This window comes from Gastrolobium bilobum, unplaced genomic scaffold, assembly GCF_033153095.1.
Source record: "Gastrolobium bilobum isolate Gb01-03AN ecotype WA unplaced genomic scaffold, APGP_CSIRO_Gbil_v1 utg66262, whole genome shotgun sequence".
Lineage (NCBI taxonomy): Eukaryota > Viridiplantae > Streptophyta > Magnoliopsida > Fabales > Fabaceae > Gastrolobium > Gastrolobium bilobum.
Window position 1 is genome coordinate 167948 of NW_026895848.1, and position 16587 is coordinate 184534.

The 16587-nt window shown below is 38.2% G+C and overlaps 1 protein-coding gene across 1 annotated transcript; it reads left to right on the plus strand.

Annotated features, from left to right (window-relative positions):
* The first annotated feature begins 76 nt into the window (after positions 1-76).
* LOC133296389 (PWWP domain-containing protein 5) lies at positions 77-2866 on the plus strand. Its single transcript, XM_061495359.1, has one exon. It carries the CDS (start codon positions 77-79, stop codon positions 2864-2866), a length of 2790 nt encoding a protein of 929 aa, XP_061351343.1.
* The last annotated feature ends 13721 nt before the right edge of the window (positions 2867-16587 follow it).

The following is a 16587-nucleotide window of genomic DNA, read 5'->3' on the forward strand; positions in this document are numbered from 1 at the left end:
TAATTTAGATATAGTAAAATGTGAATGCAAATGCATGTCTTTATTTTATGTTCTATGTTTTAGGTTTTCTGTAATAATGGCTGTAAATTCAGGCCAAATCGACTTAAACTCTGATGCTGTTTTGTTTGATCGGGAAAATGAGGTTCTGGGGTTTAATTCATCAGGTTCCAGTGTTAGTGTTGGTGTTTTTCATTCTGAAACCCTTAGATATGAACCCGTTGGTGGTGAGGTTCTGAATCACGATCAAAAGGTTTTCCATGTTGGAGATGATAGAGGAGCCAATGGTTCCTTGGAGCTGCCTTCTGAGCCTGTTGTGGTTGGGTTTCACATGAACCCTGGGTGTGATGTGATGATTAATGGCAGTGGAAAAGAGGGTTTTGGTGAAGAAACTGAATTGGTGGTTGGAGGGAATAGTTTGGAGGCAGGAGTGGAAGCTGTTGATGGAGGGTATGATGGGAAGGTAGGGGATTTTTCAAATTTGTTGGTAAAGAATGAAGATGAGAAAAAAACTATTGAAGGTTCCGCCAGAGCCCCGTTTGTTTATGGAGGTGCAGAACCTGATAAAGCTTTGGTTTTTTATTTTAATGATGGTGTTCAGAATGAGCCGGAGTGTGAGAAAACCAGGAAAGTTACTGAAACTGCTGGTTCTCTGAGCACTGAGGTTGCATCAAATAATGAGGCTCAAGGAGTTGATAATAATCTTACTGAGTGCAAGCAGAAGATTAAAAATTCTACTTTGGTGAATTTAAGCGCAGTTGTGGAGGATGACATCAAGATGAAAGCTGCCGATGTTTTGGTTACTAAAGATGGCCTCGAAGACTCTCGTGCCTCAGAAATTCGATCCTACCATTTACAGGATGACATTCCATATATGGAAGTCATAGATCTCAATGCCAAAGAATCTTTGCCTCTGAAAGACTCGTTGTCAAGAAATCGCCTTGAGCTAGAAACTCCGTATGAGTTGAAACAGCCAGCCTTTCAGTTAGATGCACAGGCAGAGGTGATGCAGAATCATACCATGGACATCGATATGGCTGAACCAGGTCTTTTCGAGAATATTCAAAATGAGTGTCATGGTATTAATCTTGTTGTAGATCTTAATTCTTATAGAAACATGCAGGAGGTTGGCATGTACAGGGAATCGGTGTTTTCAGAACTGAGTTTCTATGTGTCTGATTTAGTTTGGGGAAAGGTGAGGGGCCATCCTTGGTGGCCTGGTCAGATCTTTGATCCCTCAGCTGCATCGGAGATGGCAAAGAGGCATCTTAAGGAAGACTGTTACCTAATTGCATATTTTGGGGATCAAACATTCTCTTGGAATGATGTGTCAATGATAAAGCCATTTCAGCCGTATTTCTCACAAATGGAGAAGCAGAGCGATTTGGAAGAATTCCAGCATGCTGTTGATTCTGCTTTATATGAGGTCTCTAGACGGGTTGAGTTTGGCCTATCCTGTCCTTGCATGCCTGAGGAAGTGTTTTCTGAGCTTAAAACTCAAGCAATTAGTAATGCTGGAATCCGCCAACATACATGCAGAAGAAATGGAGGGGGCAGATTTACAGATGCAACGTCTTTCGAGCCCATGAAACTTGTCAATTATGTTAAATCATTAGCCCAGTCGCCGTATATGGAATATGATAGACTGGATTTTGTAATAGCACGTGCCCAATTGTTGTCCTTCTATCGCTCAAAGGGTTATTCTCAACTGCCTGAGTTTGCAGTGCTTGGTCCGTTGTTCGAGAATGATGTGGAAATTCAACTCATGAGGGAGAGAGAGAAAATTGATGAGCAAGAATTGAAAACCCATCTTGGCTTTTCACAGAAGCACAAGCTTGTCCCAAAGGATAGCAAGCAGCCCAGCAAAAAACTTAAACTTTTGTCAGATTTGATGTCCGACAGGAGATTCTGTATTCCAAATGGTGAACATGCATCAGAAAGGAAATCCAGCTATGAGTCAATTTCACGGTGTTCTCGCAGGAAACAGAAGGAAGCTTATGATACTTCTCATGATTATTTCCGTAATTCCAAAAAGAGAAAGCTTGCCCAGTTACAATATGTTTCTACAGATGAGATGTGGTCACAACTTTGCTTGGCTGCCAAGGATCCTTTTGGAGAATGTTGCTTAAGTGACGCGGTATATTTCTTTGCAGAATTTAGAAATTTCATTAGCCTTGATGATTCTGCTTCGATGGAGCATGGAATGTCTTTGGAACAAATGCATGACGGTGAGACCCGAGTAACCGCAACAGAAGCAGCAGCTTCTATGACATCTGCAATGGAACCTTGCAATGATTCTTATTGGACTGATAGAATAATTCAAACCTTTTCTGAAGAGCAATCATTGTCAAAAAGCCCGAATGAAAGAGAGGAATTTTTCCCCGTGACTCCAACTGAAGCTAATTCTCCCTCTTCCAAATCACAGCCAGGTGCTGAAATCAACACAAATTCAAGTTTTATGCAGCAAGATACTGATAGAAATCTTGGATCAGAACCTTCTAAACTTATGGAACATTTGGATGAGAGTTCTGAAGAGGGCATCATCTGCCCCACTGCTTTTACTCTGAAATTTACAAACTTGGATTCTGTTCCTTCAACAACAGATCTAAACAAGATTTTTGGCCGTTTTGGGCCACTGATTGAATCAAAGACTGAGCTGATAAAGAAGACTAGTTGTGCCAGAGTGGTTTTCAAAAAACGTTCTGATGCAGAAACTGCATTTAGCAGTGCTGGAAAATATCGCATATTTGGACCCTCACTTGTTAGTTACCGCCTCAAGATTTTGCCTCGTCCACCAAAAAAAGTTACAGGAAAACGAGGTAGAAAAAGCAAAAAAGAAAAGGCTTCTGTGGATGGTGCTGCAGTTTGATGCCATAGCGTTTATCCTTCAACCTCAACTAGGACGTTAGTAATTGGTGTTTTTATGTGAATATTTATATTCATAGTATTACTACTATTTTAATGATTAGCATGCTAATACACAGAGTTGAGTAACCGACTAATTGATATTTAGAAATCTTCTTGGACATGATCAATTTTAATTTAAATGATGATGGTGCATACATTTTGGGACTAATGTAAGGAATGTTCCAAGTTTCAACTCATGTGATTTTCTTACCAGTTATATTTCGTAATATTGATGCTTTATTATGAATTAATATTATTTATACTATAGAGGATAAATTTATTTTCTATATATATAAAAGAGTGAGATTTGTATTTTCTCTCTCTCTTTTCTTCACATAGGTCTCATATATTTTATGTATGTGTAGAAGATAAAATTGTTTCTTACAATATAAGAAACATTAATCCCTGCTTTATTATTATGAAAATAGAATATTCTCGATATTGCATTTTCCTTTTTGTTTATAATTATTCAAAAATGCGATTTAATTCCATTCCTTCATGCTTGATTGTTATCATCTATGTAGCACCGATACTGACACGGGACATGTGACACAATACGACATGACACTCTAACACGTTAATTCTAAAAAATGTTAGATTTCGACACGTTAGGACACGTTTTGATATTAAATAATATTTTTAATTTATGGAGTGTATATTATATTTAATATTCAATAATTTAACAAGAAAAATGAAACTAAACTTATAATATTCATCAATTTTGCAAAGAAATATAAGATATCCCAAATATTTATATTAAACTCAATAAAATGGTAATCGTAATCCAACGAATCTAATAGTTGGAACTAAAAACTAAACGCAATGCAACTTTTGAACCTTTTTTTGAATGTCTATAACACGTGTTGGAGTGTCGGAGTGTCGGAGAGTGTCAGATTTTTGAAGTGTCGGTGCTTCATAGGTTATCATGTTATTCTCCACAGGTTGTGTTTGGGTGCTCGAGCACAATGCCCGAATAGTAGGCCCATTTGTTTAGTTTTTAGGTATTATTTAATTTTGTTGTTTGTATTATGGAAGATTAAATTAAAAACTTAAATATAGAAATAGAAAACAAGTGCTCAATCCGAAAAAATAGAAGTAAGTCAAATTTTCTACCCAAGAATTACTCAAGAGGCTGAATTTCAATTTCTAACCGGCCACGATTCACTTTACGTGGATTTAGCTTAATGATGATTTTAAAAATGCATCGTTTTTTTTCTATTTTTGTTTTTTGTTTTTATACATAAAAAAAATTAATATTTTCATTCTCTCTTTTTATTTCTAAGTTTTTATGAATAAAAATAGAAATAAATTAAAAAAATAAAATATTTTATAATTATAAGTAAAAATAATTGAAAGTAAAAACAAAAAACAAAATACTCCTTAAATGTTTTGACTCAAAATGATTTGATTTAAGAATCATATTTTCCTTTTTCAAATAGCTCCTTAAAATTTAAAATTAATTAAATTTAAGTATTTTAAATTGATGACGTGTTTTTTAATAGAAAACAAGTAATAAAAAAACTCCAACCCTTTAGTGTGACTGAGTGCATTTCTTTATGAATTTTCTAGATTTTACGAGTACACAAATTATACTTTAAAGTTTAAAGTAAGCTAATTATAAATTTAAATTGTCTTACTTTTTTAAAGTAAAAAAATATTTTGGTACAACCACGCAAAAGAAGAAGAAAATGCAATAATAAATGAACGATAACTTTCGGTAAAAAAATACTCGAATTTACTTTAATTTATCATTTTTTTATCAATTTTCATTGAAACATTTGAGACACAAAATAAAATATCGACAAATGGAAATAAATCAAATAATGTAACAAATTACGAATGTGACATATATATAATCAATAAATGGTTTTAAATTTATTTATTTTTTTGTCGGTAAACTTAAATTGGTTATTTTTAGGGGTGAAACTGGGTCGGGCCGGCCTACGGCTCGGCCTACATCAGGCTAGACCTAACTTAGTATATTTTGTATAATAGAGCGGGCTCGAGCCTTAAAAAAAGCCTGTTTAATTAAAAGGTTGTAGGCCCACTTTCAAAAGTCAGGCCTATAAGCCTACAGGCCGACCTATATTGTACTATTTATTTTAAATAAAATAAAATAAAATAGAGTAAGTATGCCTTGAAGAAAAAAAAGATATAAATTTAATCAATTGCAATTATTTATAACTTAATTATATTCGATTATATTTTAACAGAAATCTTACTTTATTTCTTATATAGGAGGAACCAACATCTCAACATGTTAGATTGTGTATATGAATATATTAAAAGATTTTTGGGAGCATGGAGCTCCTCCCCCATGTCCAGCTCCACCAAGTTTACTTTGTTTCCACATAGGTGTAGGGATTGGTCCCTACCTCCTCCATTTTTGTGCCGAGGGGGAGAGGACAGGCCTCCTTGATTTACTCGTAGGGTCTCATAGTAGCACTCCCTGGATTTTTTCGGATCCCCTCTTATGGTGATAACTTCGTTCTTTGCCCCCGGCATCTTCAGGGCTTGATGCTTGGTGGAGATCAACATGTCCCAGTCGTGTATTGTAGGTCGGCCAATAATCACATTGTAGGACGACTCGGTGTCTACTACGACGAAACGAACCCTTCCAGCACGGAATGAGTCCTTCGTCCCTAAGGTCAGCTTCAAATCAATGTAGCCCTTTGGGGGGGATGACGCTCCATTGAATCCGACCATCTCGATGATGCATGGTTTCAAGTCCTTCTCGTCCAGGTTCATCCTTTGAAAAGCGTCCCAGAGAAGTATGTCTGTCGAGCTCCTGTGATCAATAAAGATTCTCTTAACCCGGCAGTTGACTAGCACTCCAGTGATCACCAAGCCGTCAGTGTGTCCGGGTACAACCATTTCTAGTTCCTCCTGAGTGAAGAACAGTCTCGGGGGGGGGGGGGGGGTAGAATCTATGTAGCACCGATACCGACACGGGACACGTGACACGATATGACACGACTCTCCGACACGTTAATTCTAAAAAATATTAGATTTCGACACGTTTTGATATTAAATAATATTTTTAATTTATATAGTGTATATTATATTTAATATTCAATAATTTAACAAAAAAAAAATCTAAACATAATATTCATAAATTTTGCAAAGAAAATAAGATATCCCAAAATTTATATTAAACTCAATAAAATAGTAATCGTAATTCAACGAATCTAATAGTTGGAACTAAAATCTCAACGCAACACAACCTTTAAATCTTTTTTTGAATTTCTATAACGCGTATTGGAGTGTCGGGGAGTGTCGAGGTGTCCGAGAGTGTCGGACACGATACGTCAGGATTTTTGAAGTGTCGGTGCTTCATAGGGTAGAATTGTTGGCTTTCCCTTTGATGGTTGGCCTGTCTCTTACTGACATGACCTCCTTCAGATACTTTCTTCTTGCGTTGGTCGTGTCTCCTCCTCCACCCAGAGCTCTGCTTATCACGTTGCACTCAAATTCGGCTTCTTGAAAAATCTCATCTTTATCTTCGATCTCTTTGCCCTTTGTAGGGCGGTCTTGTCTCTGATCCTTTCTATCCTCTCTCTTCGGGCTCCGACTTCTCCGCCTTTGCTTATTATTCTTCTTGCCCTGAGTTCTGATGATGTATTGTTTCAATTTCCCCTCTCTGATGTGTTTTTCGATGGCATCTCGGAGGTCCCAGCAGTCATCCGTGATGAGACTGTTCTGGTCATGGAAAGCACAGTATTTGTTTCTATCCAATCCACTCTTGGCCTTCAGGGGTCGAGGTCTCTCGATATTGCGCATTTCAGTCTGGGCCACCACTTTCCATATCCTAGACCTGGACATGTTCAAAGGCGTGTAATCATCATATTTGCTCCTTGGGGATCAGTCATCCGACCTATTCTCCCGAGTGTCTTTTCCCTTCTTCGCCCCTCGTTGATCCCGGTCTTTGTTTTTCTTGCTTGGACTCCTGTGATTCAGGCTTCGACCTCTGGATTCCCCAGAAGCCTTATGTATGTCCTCCACGTCAATGTACTTGTCCAACCTTCGTCGGAACTCCTCCAGGTCATTGACTGGGTTCCTGTAAATTGACTTTTCCAGTGGAGAATCGCCATCTAATCCCGAGATGATCAGATGCAAGTGTACTGGCTCAGTTAAATTCCGAACCTTTAGGGCGGCATCTTTGAACCTATCAAGGTATTTCCTCAATGATTCATTCTCCTTTTGTCGAATTCCTCCAAAGGCGTAGGCCGGCATTGGATGCGCCTTGCTTGTTGCGAAATTCAACCGAAAAGTTCAGGCTAGGTCCTCAAACGAGTCAATCGAGTTCCTGGGAAGCCTGGTTATCCAGGCCATTGCCTGGCCTATTAACGTCGTCGTGAAGATTCTGGCCTTGATAAGTCCAGTTATCCCATTGAACAACATTTTGGTCTTGAAAGCCTCTAAATGGGCCTCCGGGTCTTGACTTCCGTCGTACGGTGGTATCTTGGCACTCTTGAATCTCTGCGGTATTGCCAAGTTCATGAGCCTTTCAGTGAATGGGCTATCGTTAGCCTCCTCATCAAGGAGATAATTATCTCCTTGGTTGTTGACTGGTCCTCCGCCCTCCTGGTGGTTGTCATGGCGGGGATTCTGCATATTTCCTTCTGTCGTGGTCGCGTTTTGATGTTGTGGCTCATTATCCTGGCCTGCACTTCCACCTCAGCCTGCTCCTCCAGCTCGTCCCACAAGGTTTTGATTTCACAGCTCAGCCTCCAGCGCCTCCATCCTCTGGGCATTCAGCCCTTGTTGAGCCAGGAATCTATTCTCCATCTCCTGCATCCTTTGGAGGATCACATTCATGGCCATAGTGGTTATATCCCTGGATTGTTCATTATGTGGAGGTGGGCGCACTGGGCCCGCTGTCGTGTTGGGCTGGGTTCTGGAGGGCAGTCCTTGAGTGCCGACCTCGCTGACCTGGACCTCTACTAGCACAGGGGTCGCGGCTGATTGGAGCTGTTCCAATGCAGGTTGGTGTGACGGTATACCATAAGGCTGAGGCTGAGATTGGTGTGGCGGCATTTGGGCAGTGCTGGACGTCGAACAGGTGTTCGTCATTGTGGAATGGGAATCGAAATTTATCGTCCCCACAGACGACGCCAATGTTAGTTCCTGGATAGACCGTATTGCTATATCGTGAGGTATGCGCTCAGAGATAGTGTATAATCAGATGTATACTAGGCTTATAGCCCAGGTCCCAATCACTGCGCACAAGCAATAGGCTTATAGCCAATGGGTGGGTGTGTGCACAGTGTGGGCAGTATTCGTAAATAGGTTCGAAGTGTGTACCTGGGGTCCTTAGGCTCTTATTTATAAGGATTACCTTCCTAGGCTTGGGCCTTTTGAGCTCCCCAGATTGCATTAGGGTTCAGCTCCCTTTCTGTTGGGATGTGACCCTTATCTTGTGCCCTTTGACTGTTTAATGGTGTTGAGATATTCATGAATCTATCTCTCAGTAGATTCTCAGGTGAGTAGTTGGGATATGATATTCATATCCATAACAATATATAAAATAGTTAAAGAGAAAATTACTAACTAAATAATGTCAAGGTATAAAATAAATTATAATGAAAATTTAATTATATTATTATTAAGCGTATGATTATTTTTTATCCAAATCTTATGTAAAAAGAAAAAAGAAACACTTATATGTTTTTTAAGTAATTTTATACACAAGAATTGTTTTTGATATCAATACAAAATAACTTTGGCTTTTGAAAAATAATTCGGTTGAATAAAAATAAACTTGCTTCATCAGAATAGTGAATGTGTCTTTTTGCCTCAAATTTGACTTTTCTTTAACTCATGAGGTTTTTTTAACTTAATTTGCTAAGCTCACTACGGTCAATAGTTTTTTGATTTTTTGAATATTATAATTAAACAAAAAATTAACAATATAAATGTATATAGAAGAACTCCTCCTAATCAAAAGCAAACACATGGCCACGACCAGCCATAAAAAAATGATATAGGAGTGAAGGAGTCATATTGGTGCCTAGTGGTATCTTGACACTAGCTTCCTTTCAAATTAAAAGCATGAGCCAATGGATAAAAGCATGGTAACTTGGCACCAGCTGCCTTTCAAACAAAGTTGTGAACACTACCTTTCGTCCATCTTTTATTTTTTATTTTTTATCATCCCAAAGCTTTGACCAATTGAATAAATAAAAATGCGAATGCTAGAGAGAGATGAAAAATGAAGTTTCATCAGAAGAGTAATGGAAAAAGACCCATGCATTTCCTTCTCCTCTACTCTCTACTAACTTGAAAGTAAAAAGACAAGAAACAAAAGTAGATTAATCTGGGCAAAGGCCAGAAGAGGGAAAAAGAAATAACAAAAAATAATTCATAAAAAAGAAAATTTGGAGAAAATTAATTCTGCTCTTGTCCTCCGTTTGTTGAGCAAAAAGGAAGAAAAGATAAGAGGAGAGTTAAAAAAAGAAAAAGAGTTTTTAGAGAGAATAATAGAGAAAATAAAAGGAAGGAGAAGGATACCCAATTGAGCCCTCAGGGAGATTAAGGAAGTAAAAATATAAAGTGGTGTGTCAACCGGAGGAGAAAACGAACAAAGAGATGCACTTCTTAACCATAAATAGACCCATCCCCACCATCATTGTTGTTGGCAGCAAAAGCCATCTTATTCTCGACAAACTCTGCCAGTTGAAATACAAATAATCACCGCCTTGAAGCTATTTGAGGAGAAAAGGATCATATTTTATGGTCAGCGAAGTTCAAAGAAAAGGAATCATCACCTTGTTGTTCTCACCTTAAAGACTTTTTCTCCAAATTTCTATTCTACTATGCTAACAAATGTGTGAGTAAATATTTTATTTTTTTAATCTTGTTTGATTTCACATACAATGGTTGATGTATAAGGCCATACTTATTTCAAGTCTAAGTAGCATTGATGGGACTCCTTGGTTGATTGTTTGATATTTGTGTTAGCCCAATTTGTCTTTGTGTTTGATAAAAGGTCTAAGCCATTTAATATTGTACCAAATGTTGAACCCCCGGAAAATATAGTTTGTGAAAGAACGCTTGAATCGGTTTTTGTGCGCATCAAATTAAAGGTCAACTTGTTTATAGCAATTAATGATTCAATTTTGTTATATTTTTATTTTTATATGGAGTTTCGGTTAGCCCATCAATTGGTTAAATCATTTAAAACGCTTGATCACACATTTATAGAGTTTCTTTAAAACAAATTAACTAGATTTTGTAATGGTAATTAATAGGTAACTATTATTCATAATCCATCACTTTAATATATAATCTTTGGCAATTGTTCATTTGAATTTTTAATATTGTGTAATATTATTTAGTAAATTATATATATATATATATAACTTAAAATTCATGGTAACAATTTTTTCCGATAAATATGTGAAATTACGATAACTATTTTAATAATTTAATATGTCAAATTTTTTGACACTACCTAAATTTTTGGGCTAGCTCCGCCACTGATGATACGGTTACACAAAATGACACGTCTACACGACATCATAATTAAGATACGATAAGACGATTGAACAACCACAAACTATAAAACAGTTGTGGCGACCGAACGTGAGACACACATCACATGATGTCTCCAAAGCGACATGTTACCCTTGCCGTGTGCTGGTATCGAACGGAATGCTACCCATGATGACCACAACAAAAACAAGAATAAAGCATGGCCGCCACATCATAATCTAGTCAATGTATCCGTGTGGACATTGACCATGCACACCTTAATATCCCGACTTCGTAGAATATTAAGCTGGGGGCACTTCTGTTCTAGCTAGTCCCAAGTTGCTGGCCCAAGTCTTAGGCCTAGTAATTCGGCCCATATTCAAGACCCCACAAGTCACTTCTACCTCCAGGAAAGTAGGGACATATTCCCCAATCTCAGGCTAACGCAGCCACGGTAACATCACATACCAAGGGAAATACGACTGATAGCGAGAAAATCGTCCCATCCAGCCTCCATCCCCCTCTCAATGTGAAATATAAGTCCCACCACATTAATTTTCAGAGATCACCTATAAATACACCCTCTCCATCACAAAAGACACCACTGCTAGAAAAACTCATGAGCTCTTGTTATGTCCTACTGGAGAACCTTCAACTAGAAACACCATATTCGCCATCCCCATTTTATTATCATTTATAATGTGAAGGGTAGCTACTCAAGGACCTTTGTCTATACCATTGTCAAAAGAGCCCCCCATATCAAGCTATACCTGTTTCTTCATCATCGTGCAATTCACATTTATATAATTATTAGTTGCAAAAATAATATAATAACTTTTTTGACAAAAATATTTTCAGCTTAACCATGCATCATACCTCCACTTCTTCGTTCATCACAATGACGACACACCTTCTATCTACTAACGTCGTATATTTGTTTGCTTGAGATCATTAGAGAAGTTTGCTTTGCCGTCTCGAATTCAAAGTGCTACATGTGCAGCTAATGAAGGATTTTGCTAACATGGGATGGCTCTTCATTGGTGGATATGGTTTCATACATTCATTTTTGTATAATGAGACTACAATTCTAATAAGACCTCACTTCAAGGGTAAGGAAACCTCCTTAAAATGATAATAAAAAGAATAAAGAAGAATATTGCTGATTGCTTAATTCCCAAATGAGAAGCCAAAGTACTTAAATACAACAACAAGGTGAGCATCTCACCAACACAGCAAAACGAACAAGGTGCTCATCGCACTACACAACAAACGGAATATAGTAAAACAGAATAACAAGGCAAAGCATAATACATTTCATGCTAACTACTTGATATGCCTCTGGCAAGTGTGATTTTCTGTGTTAAAATTGATAAGAATTGAGTCATAAAAGAGCAACTTAAATACATATTTGCTAATTATATTGATTCTTTCTTTTCAATAATATTTCTCACCTATTGGTTGTGTTTTTACAGGAAAAAGAAGTTAAAAGTATAAAAAGCCTGTTAACGCAATTCTACACAGGTACAACACACTACAAATGCCAGAGAAATGGCGCAACTTGATGCCACAGTGGCGCAAGTTAGCGTCGTGCAGCACACTACAAATTCCAGGAGAATGGCGCTGACTGGCGCCAAAACGAAGCCAAGTAGCGCCGAGGAGAAAAGTGGCGCTCAGTGGCACGAAAAGTGGCGCCAACTGGTGCCACATTCATCACCAAAATCATGGGGCCATGTCGCGCCTAAACCAAGGAGAATCGGCGCCAACCAGTGCCGAAATGCAGCATACATTGGCTAGGAAAATGGCGCCAAATTGCGCCAAAATGGCGCCAACTGGCGTCATTTTCCGAGAAAATGAGTCCGACTTTTCACAACGGCGCTAAGTGGCGCCACACCGGCGCCGGTTTGCGGGAAAACTACTTCGTCTTGTTCCGAAGGTATTTTTGAGAGAAGGAAAAGAGTCATATAAATAGGATCCTTATGATAGAATTAGGTATTCAGACCTATTCTTCTGAAGAGAGACGACGACAGTGCTCAGAGAGGATTCCTGGGATCAAGTTCTTCTTCTCCTTTTTCCTTAATTTTATGCTTTTGAATATTGGATTATTTTCAGCCATGATTATGCTTGGCTAGTTATTTTTTATTGTAGTTAGGGTCACGAGCCTTATGTGAACCCTTGTTACGATGGATTGATTTAGTTTTACTCATTTATATAATTATCTTTGTCTCTACCTTGTGCGTATTTTGTATTTTCTTTATTAGAACTGATCAATCTGATAGTTGAGAATAGTTTGAGGGTTAGAACCCTAGATAGGAATATTGGGGTTTTGATCTTGAAAGGGGGTAGGATAACAATCGGTATACATGCTAGGAACAGATGTGTATTTAATTGCGGATGCTTAAATTATTGCGTTCATTGCTTAATATCATGAGGAACATTGCAAGGAATTGGGGTTCCAATTGGGGATTAAAGGGTTAACCTTGCAAGGAATTGAGGGTTAACTAATAAATATTCTTAGATAATAATTTATTCGAGTAATTATATGAATAAGTATTGTGAATCAATCCAAAGTAAGAAGTGGGGATCTTAAGGTGAGTGCGCTCTAGCTACAATGTTTTCTCATATTTTTAAAATCAATTCTCATTGATATTGTTTTATTTCTCTTAAATAAAAATTCAAAAACAAGTCTTTACTTTTATTTCTTATTGTTACTCAAAATCAATTCGCAATTTTTCCAAACAACAAATCAAGTTTTCCAACTTAAGGGGACTGGTTATTGTAGTACTTGGTTTACAATCCATGTGGAGAAGATACTCTACTTACTTTCTATATTACTTGTGCGATCGGTATACTTGCCAGAGAGCATCAAGTTTTTGGCGCCGTTGCCAGGGATTGCTAATTCCAATATTACAAATAACCGTTGATCTTTGAGATTGGATTTTTATTTTTATTTATTTTATTTTATTTTTTTCTATCTTATTTTGTGTTTGCAGGTGCTACTAACAAAATTTTCTAAGTTTTATGCGAGGTAGAATTCCTCCTACAGACTTTGTATTTGATCCAGAAATTTCAAGGACTGAAAGGAGACTGCGGAAAGTTGCCAAGCAAATAATTTAGGAAGAATTGAAGAACGTACCTGTACAACCAATACAAGAAATGGCGGGTAACAACAATGCAAACAACCCACCTCCAAGATTGTTGGACACCATTCTGACTCCGGTGTTCAATAGGTCAAGCTCAAGTATACTCAGGCCGACAGTGGAGGCAAACAATTTTGAGCTGAAGCCATCTTTGATTACTTTGGTGGAGAGGGCTCAATTTTCTGGTGTTGAGGAGGAAGACCCTCGTGAGTTCATAGATCGATTTCTGATGATTTGTGACACTACTAAGCACAATGGAGTGTCTGCTGATGCAATCAGGCTTCAATTATTTCCTTTTGTTGTTAAGGGAAGGGCTCTCAAATGGATAGGAAGGCAGTCGGCTAATAGTATTATGACATGGGAAGACTTATCAACAAAGTTCTTTGCCGAGTTCTTTTCTATGGAGAAGTACAACCAGCTGGTGAATGAGATCACCAACTTCCACCAGCTTGAAGGAGAATCGCTGTATGCAACCTGGAATAGATTCCAGGAACTTATCCGAAAGTGTCCGCACTATGAGGGAGATGGTGACAGAAAGGTGGCGATCTTCTTTAATGGCATATCTCCTGAAACAAGGTTGGTGATTAATAGTGCAGCTGGAGGTTCTATTCGACAGAGTACATCTGAACAAGCTATTGACTTGATAAAGAAACTGGCAAGGAATGAGAATGAGAGCGTACCATCTCAAATAAAAAGAGGAGTGATAAAGCTGGAAAGCAATGATGCTATGCTTGCTGAACAAAAGATGTTGTCCAAAAAGTTTGACAGCTTATATGAAAAGTTTGAAAAACTTCAAGTGTCCAAGGTTCAATCAACTCATGTGGTTTGTGAATATTGTAAGGAAGCTCATGAGTCTAATGAGTGTCCTACTCTAATGGGTGATAATCCACAACAGTTGCAAGTAAATGGGGTTTGGTATGAACAGAAGCCCCAACAAATTTTTTCAAGAAATCAGAATTTTCCTTCTGGAAGTAATTTTCAAAGGAGAGGTCAAGGAGGTGGTCTTGACTATAGTTCCAACAATTATCTGCAACCTCCTCCTATTCCACAGAAGGAACTTTCTGATTTGGAGAAGTTAATTGGACAAATGGCTCAGCATTCTAATGCTTTCATGGAGGAGACTAGAGCCAATACCAAGAACACAAATGCTTTCATGGAGGAGACTAGAGCAAATACCAAAAACACCAATGCTTCTATTAGGAACTTGGAGAATCAAATTGGCCAACTGGCTAAGCAATTTGCAGAAAGAGCTCCAAGTACCTTCCCTAGCAATACAGTTACCAACCCCAGGGAAGATTGTATGGCTGTCACAACTAGAAGTGGTAAGGTGGTAGCAGCTCCGGAAAAGCCAAGCATAAATGTAGAAGCTGATGAGAAGCTTAAGGAGGTCAAGGAGACAGAAAAAGAAGTGATAATTCCTTCTGATGTTGAGAAAACTGTTCAGAAAGGTGAGGAAGAAGAGCCACCTATTGTTGCTAAAAGGAAGAAATTTGAGTTGAATCCGGAATATGTGAGAGCCATGGCACCTTATCCAGAACGATTCAAGAAGGATGCTCAAAAGCAGCAATATGCAAGATTTCTTGATATCTTCAAGAAGTTGCATGTAAACATACCTTTTGCTGAAGCTCTGGCTAACATGCCCAATTATGTCAAGTTCATGAAGGACTTGTTATCCAGAAAACATAAGCCGCAGGAATGCCAGACAGTCACACTCATTGAGGAGTATAGTGCCATCATACAGAAGAAGTTTCCACCCAAACTCAATGATCCAGGTAGCTTCAATATTCGCATTGCTATTGGTAATACTGATGTTGGCAGGGCAATGTGTGATCTTGGGGCAAGCATTAACCTGATGCCGTTATCTGTTTGCAAATTTCTGGGAATTACTGAATTAAAACCCACTATAGTTTTGCTTCAACTCACTGATAGATCTTTGAGGAGACCGAGTGGAATTATTGAAGATGTTCTTGTTAAAGTGGACAAGTTCATCTTCCCAGCAGATTTTGTAGTGTTAGACATGGAAGAGGGTACTGAAATGCCTTTGTTATTGGGTAGACCTTTCTTGGCTACTGCTCGAGCCATGATTGATGTTGAAAATGGCAAGCTTGAGTTGAGGATGAATGATGAGACCATCACCATCAACGTCTTTGACTCCATAAAACAATCTTCTGATAAAGGCGATTGTTTTCGACTTGATATTCTAGAGCAAGTGGTGGAAGAAGAAATACCTTCTAGTCAACAGTCTGAGGAAGAACTTAAAATGCATGAATTAGTTCCTTTGAAGGAAGAAAAGGTTGAGGTATTTGAAGTTCTTGAAAAGAAAGATTCTGATAAGGAAGATGGTGCCCCAAAGGTTGAGTTGAAGGAACTTCCAAAAACTCTTAAATATATCTTCTTGCGTGAAGAAGAGACTTACCTTGTTATCATTAATAAGGGGTTGTCTTATGAGCAAGAAATCAGATTGATTACAGTATTGAAGAACCCTCAGACTGCTATAGGATGGTCAATTTCTGATTTGAAGGGTATTAATCTCTCATTCTGTACTCATAAAATCCTCATGGAGGAAGAAGCTCGACCAGTAAGGCAGCCTTAAAGGAGGCTCAATCCAACAACGAAGGAAGTTGTAAGAAAGGAAGTTGTGAAACTTCTTGATGCTGGTATGATTTATCCAATTTCGGATACTGCTTGGGTAAGCTCGGTGCAAACAGTTCCGAAAAAGGGAGGTATCACTGTAGTCCACAATGAGAAAAACGAACTGATTCCAACTAGAACCATTACTGGTTGGAGAATGTGTGTGGATTATCGGAGGTTAAATACTGCCACAAGGAAAGATCACTTCCCACTTCCTTTCGTTGATCAAATGTTGGAAAGATTGGCGGGTCATAATTACTACTGTTTCTTGGATGGATATTCTGGGTACAACCAAATTCCAGTGGCACCAGAAGATCAGGAGAAAACAGCCTTCACCTGCCCTTTTGGAGTCTTTGCTTATAGACAGATGTCGTTCGGTCTATGTAATGCACCTGCCACATTCCAGAGGTGCATGCTCTCCATCTTTTCTGACATGGTGGAG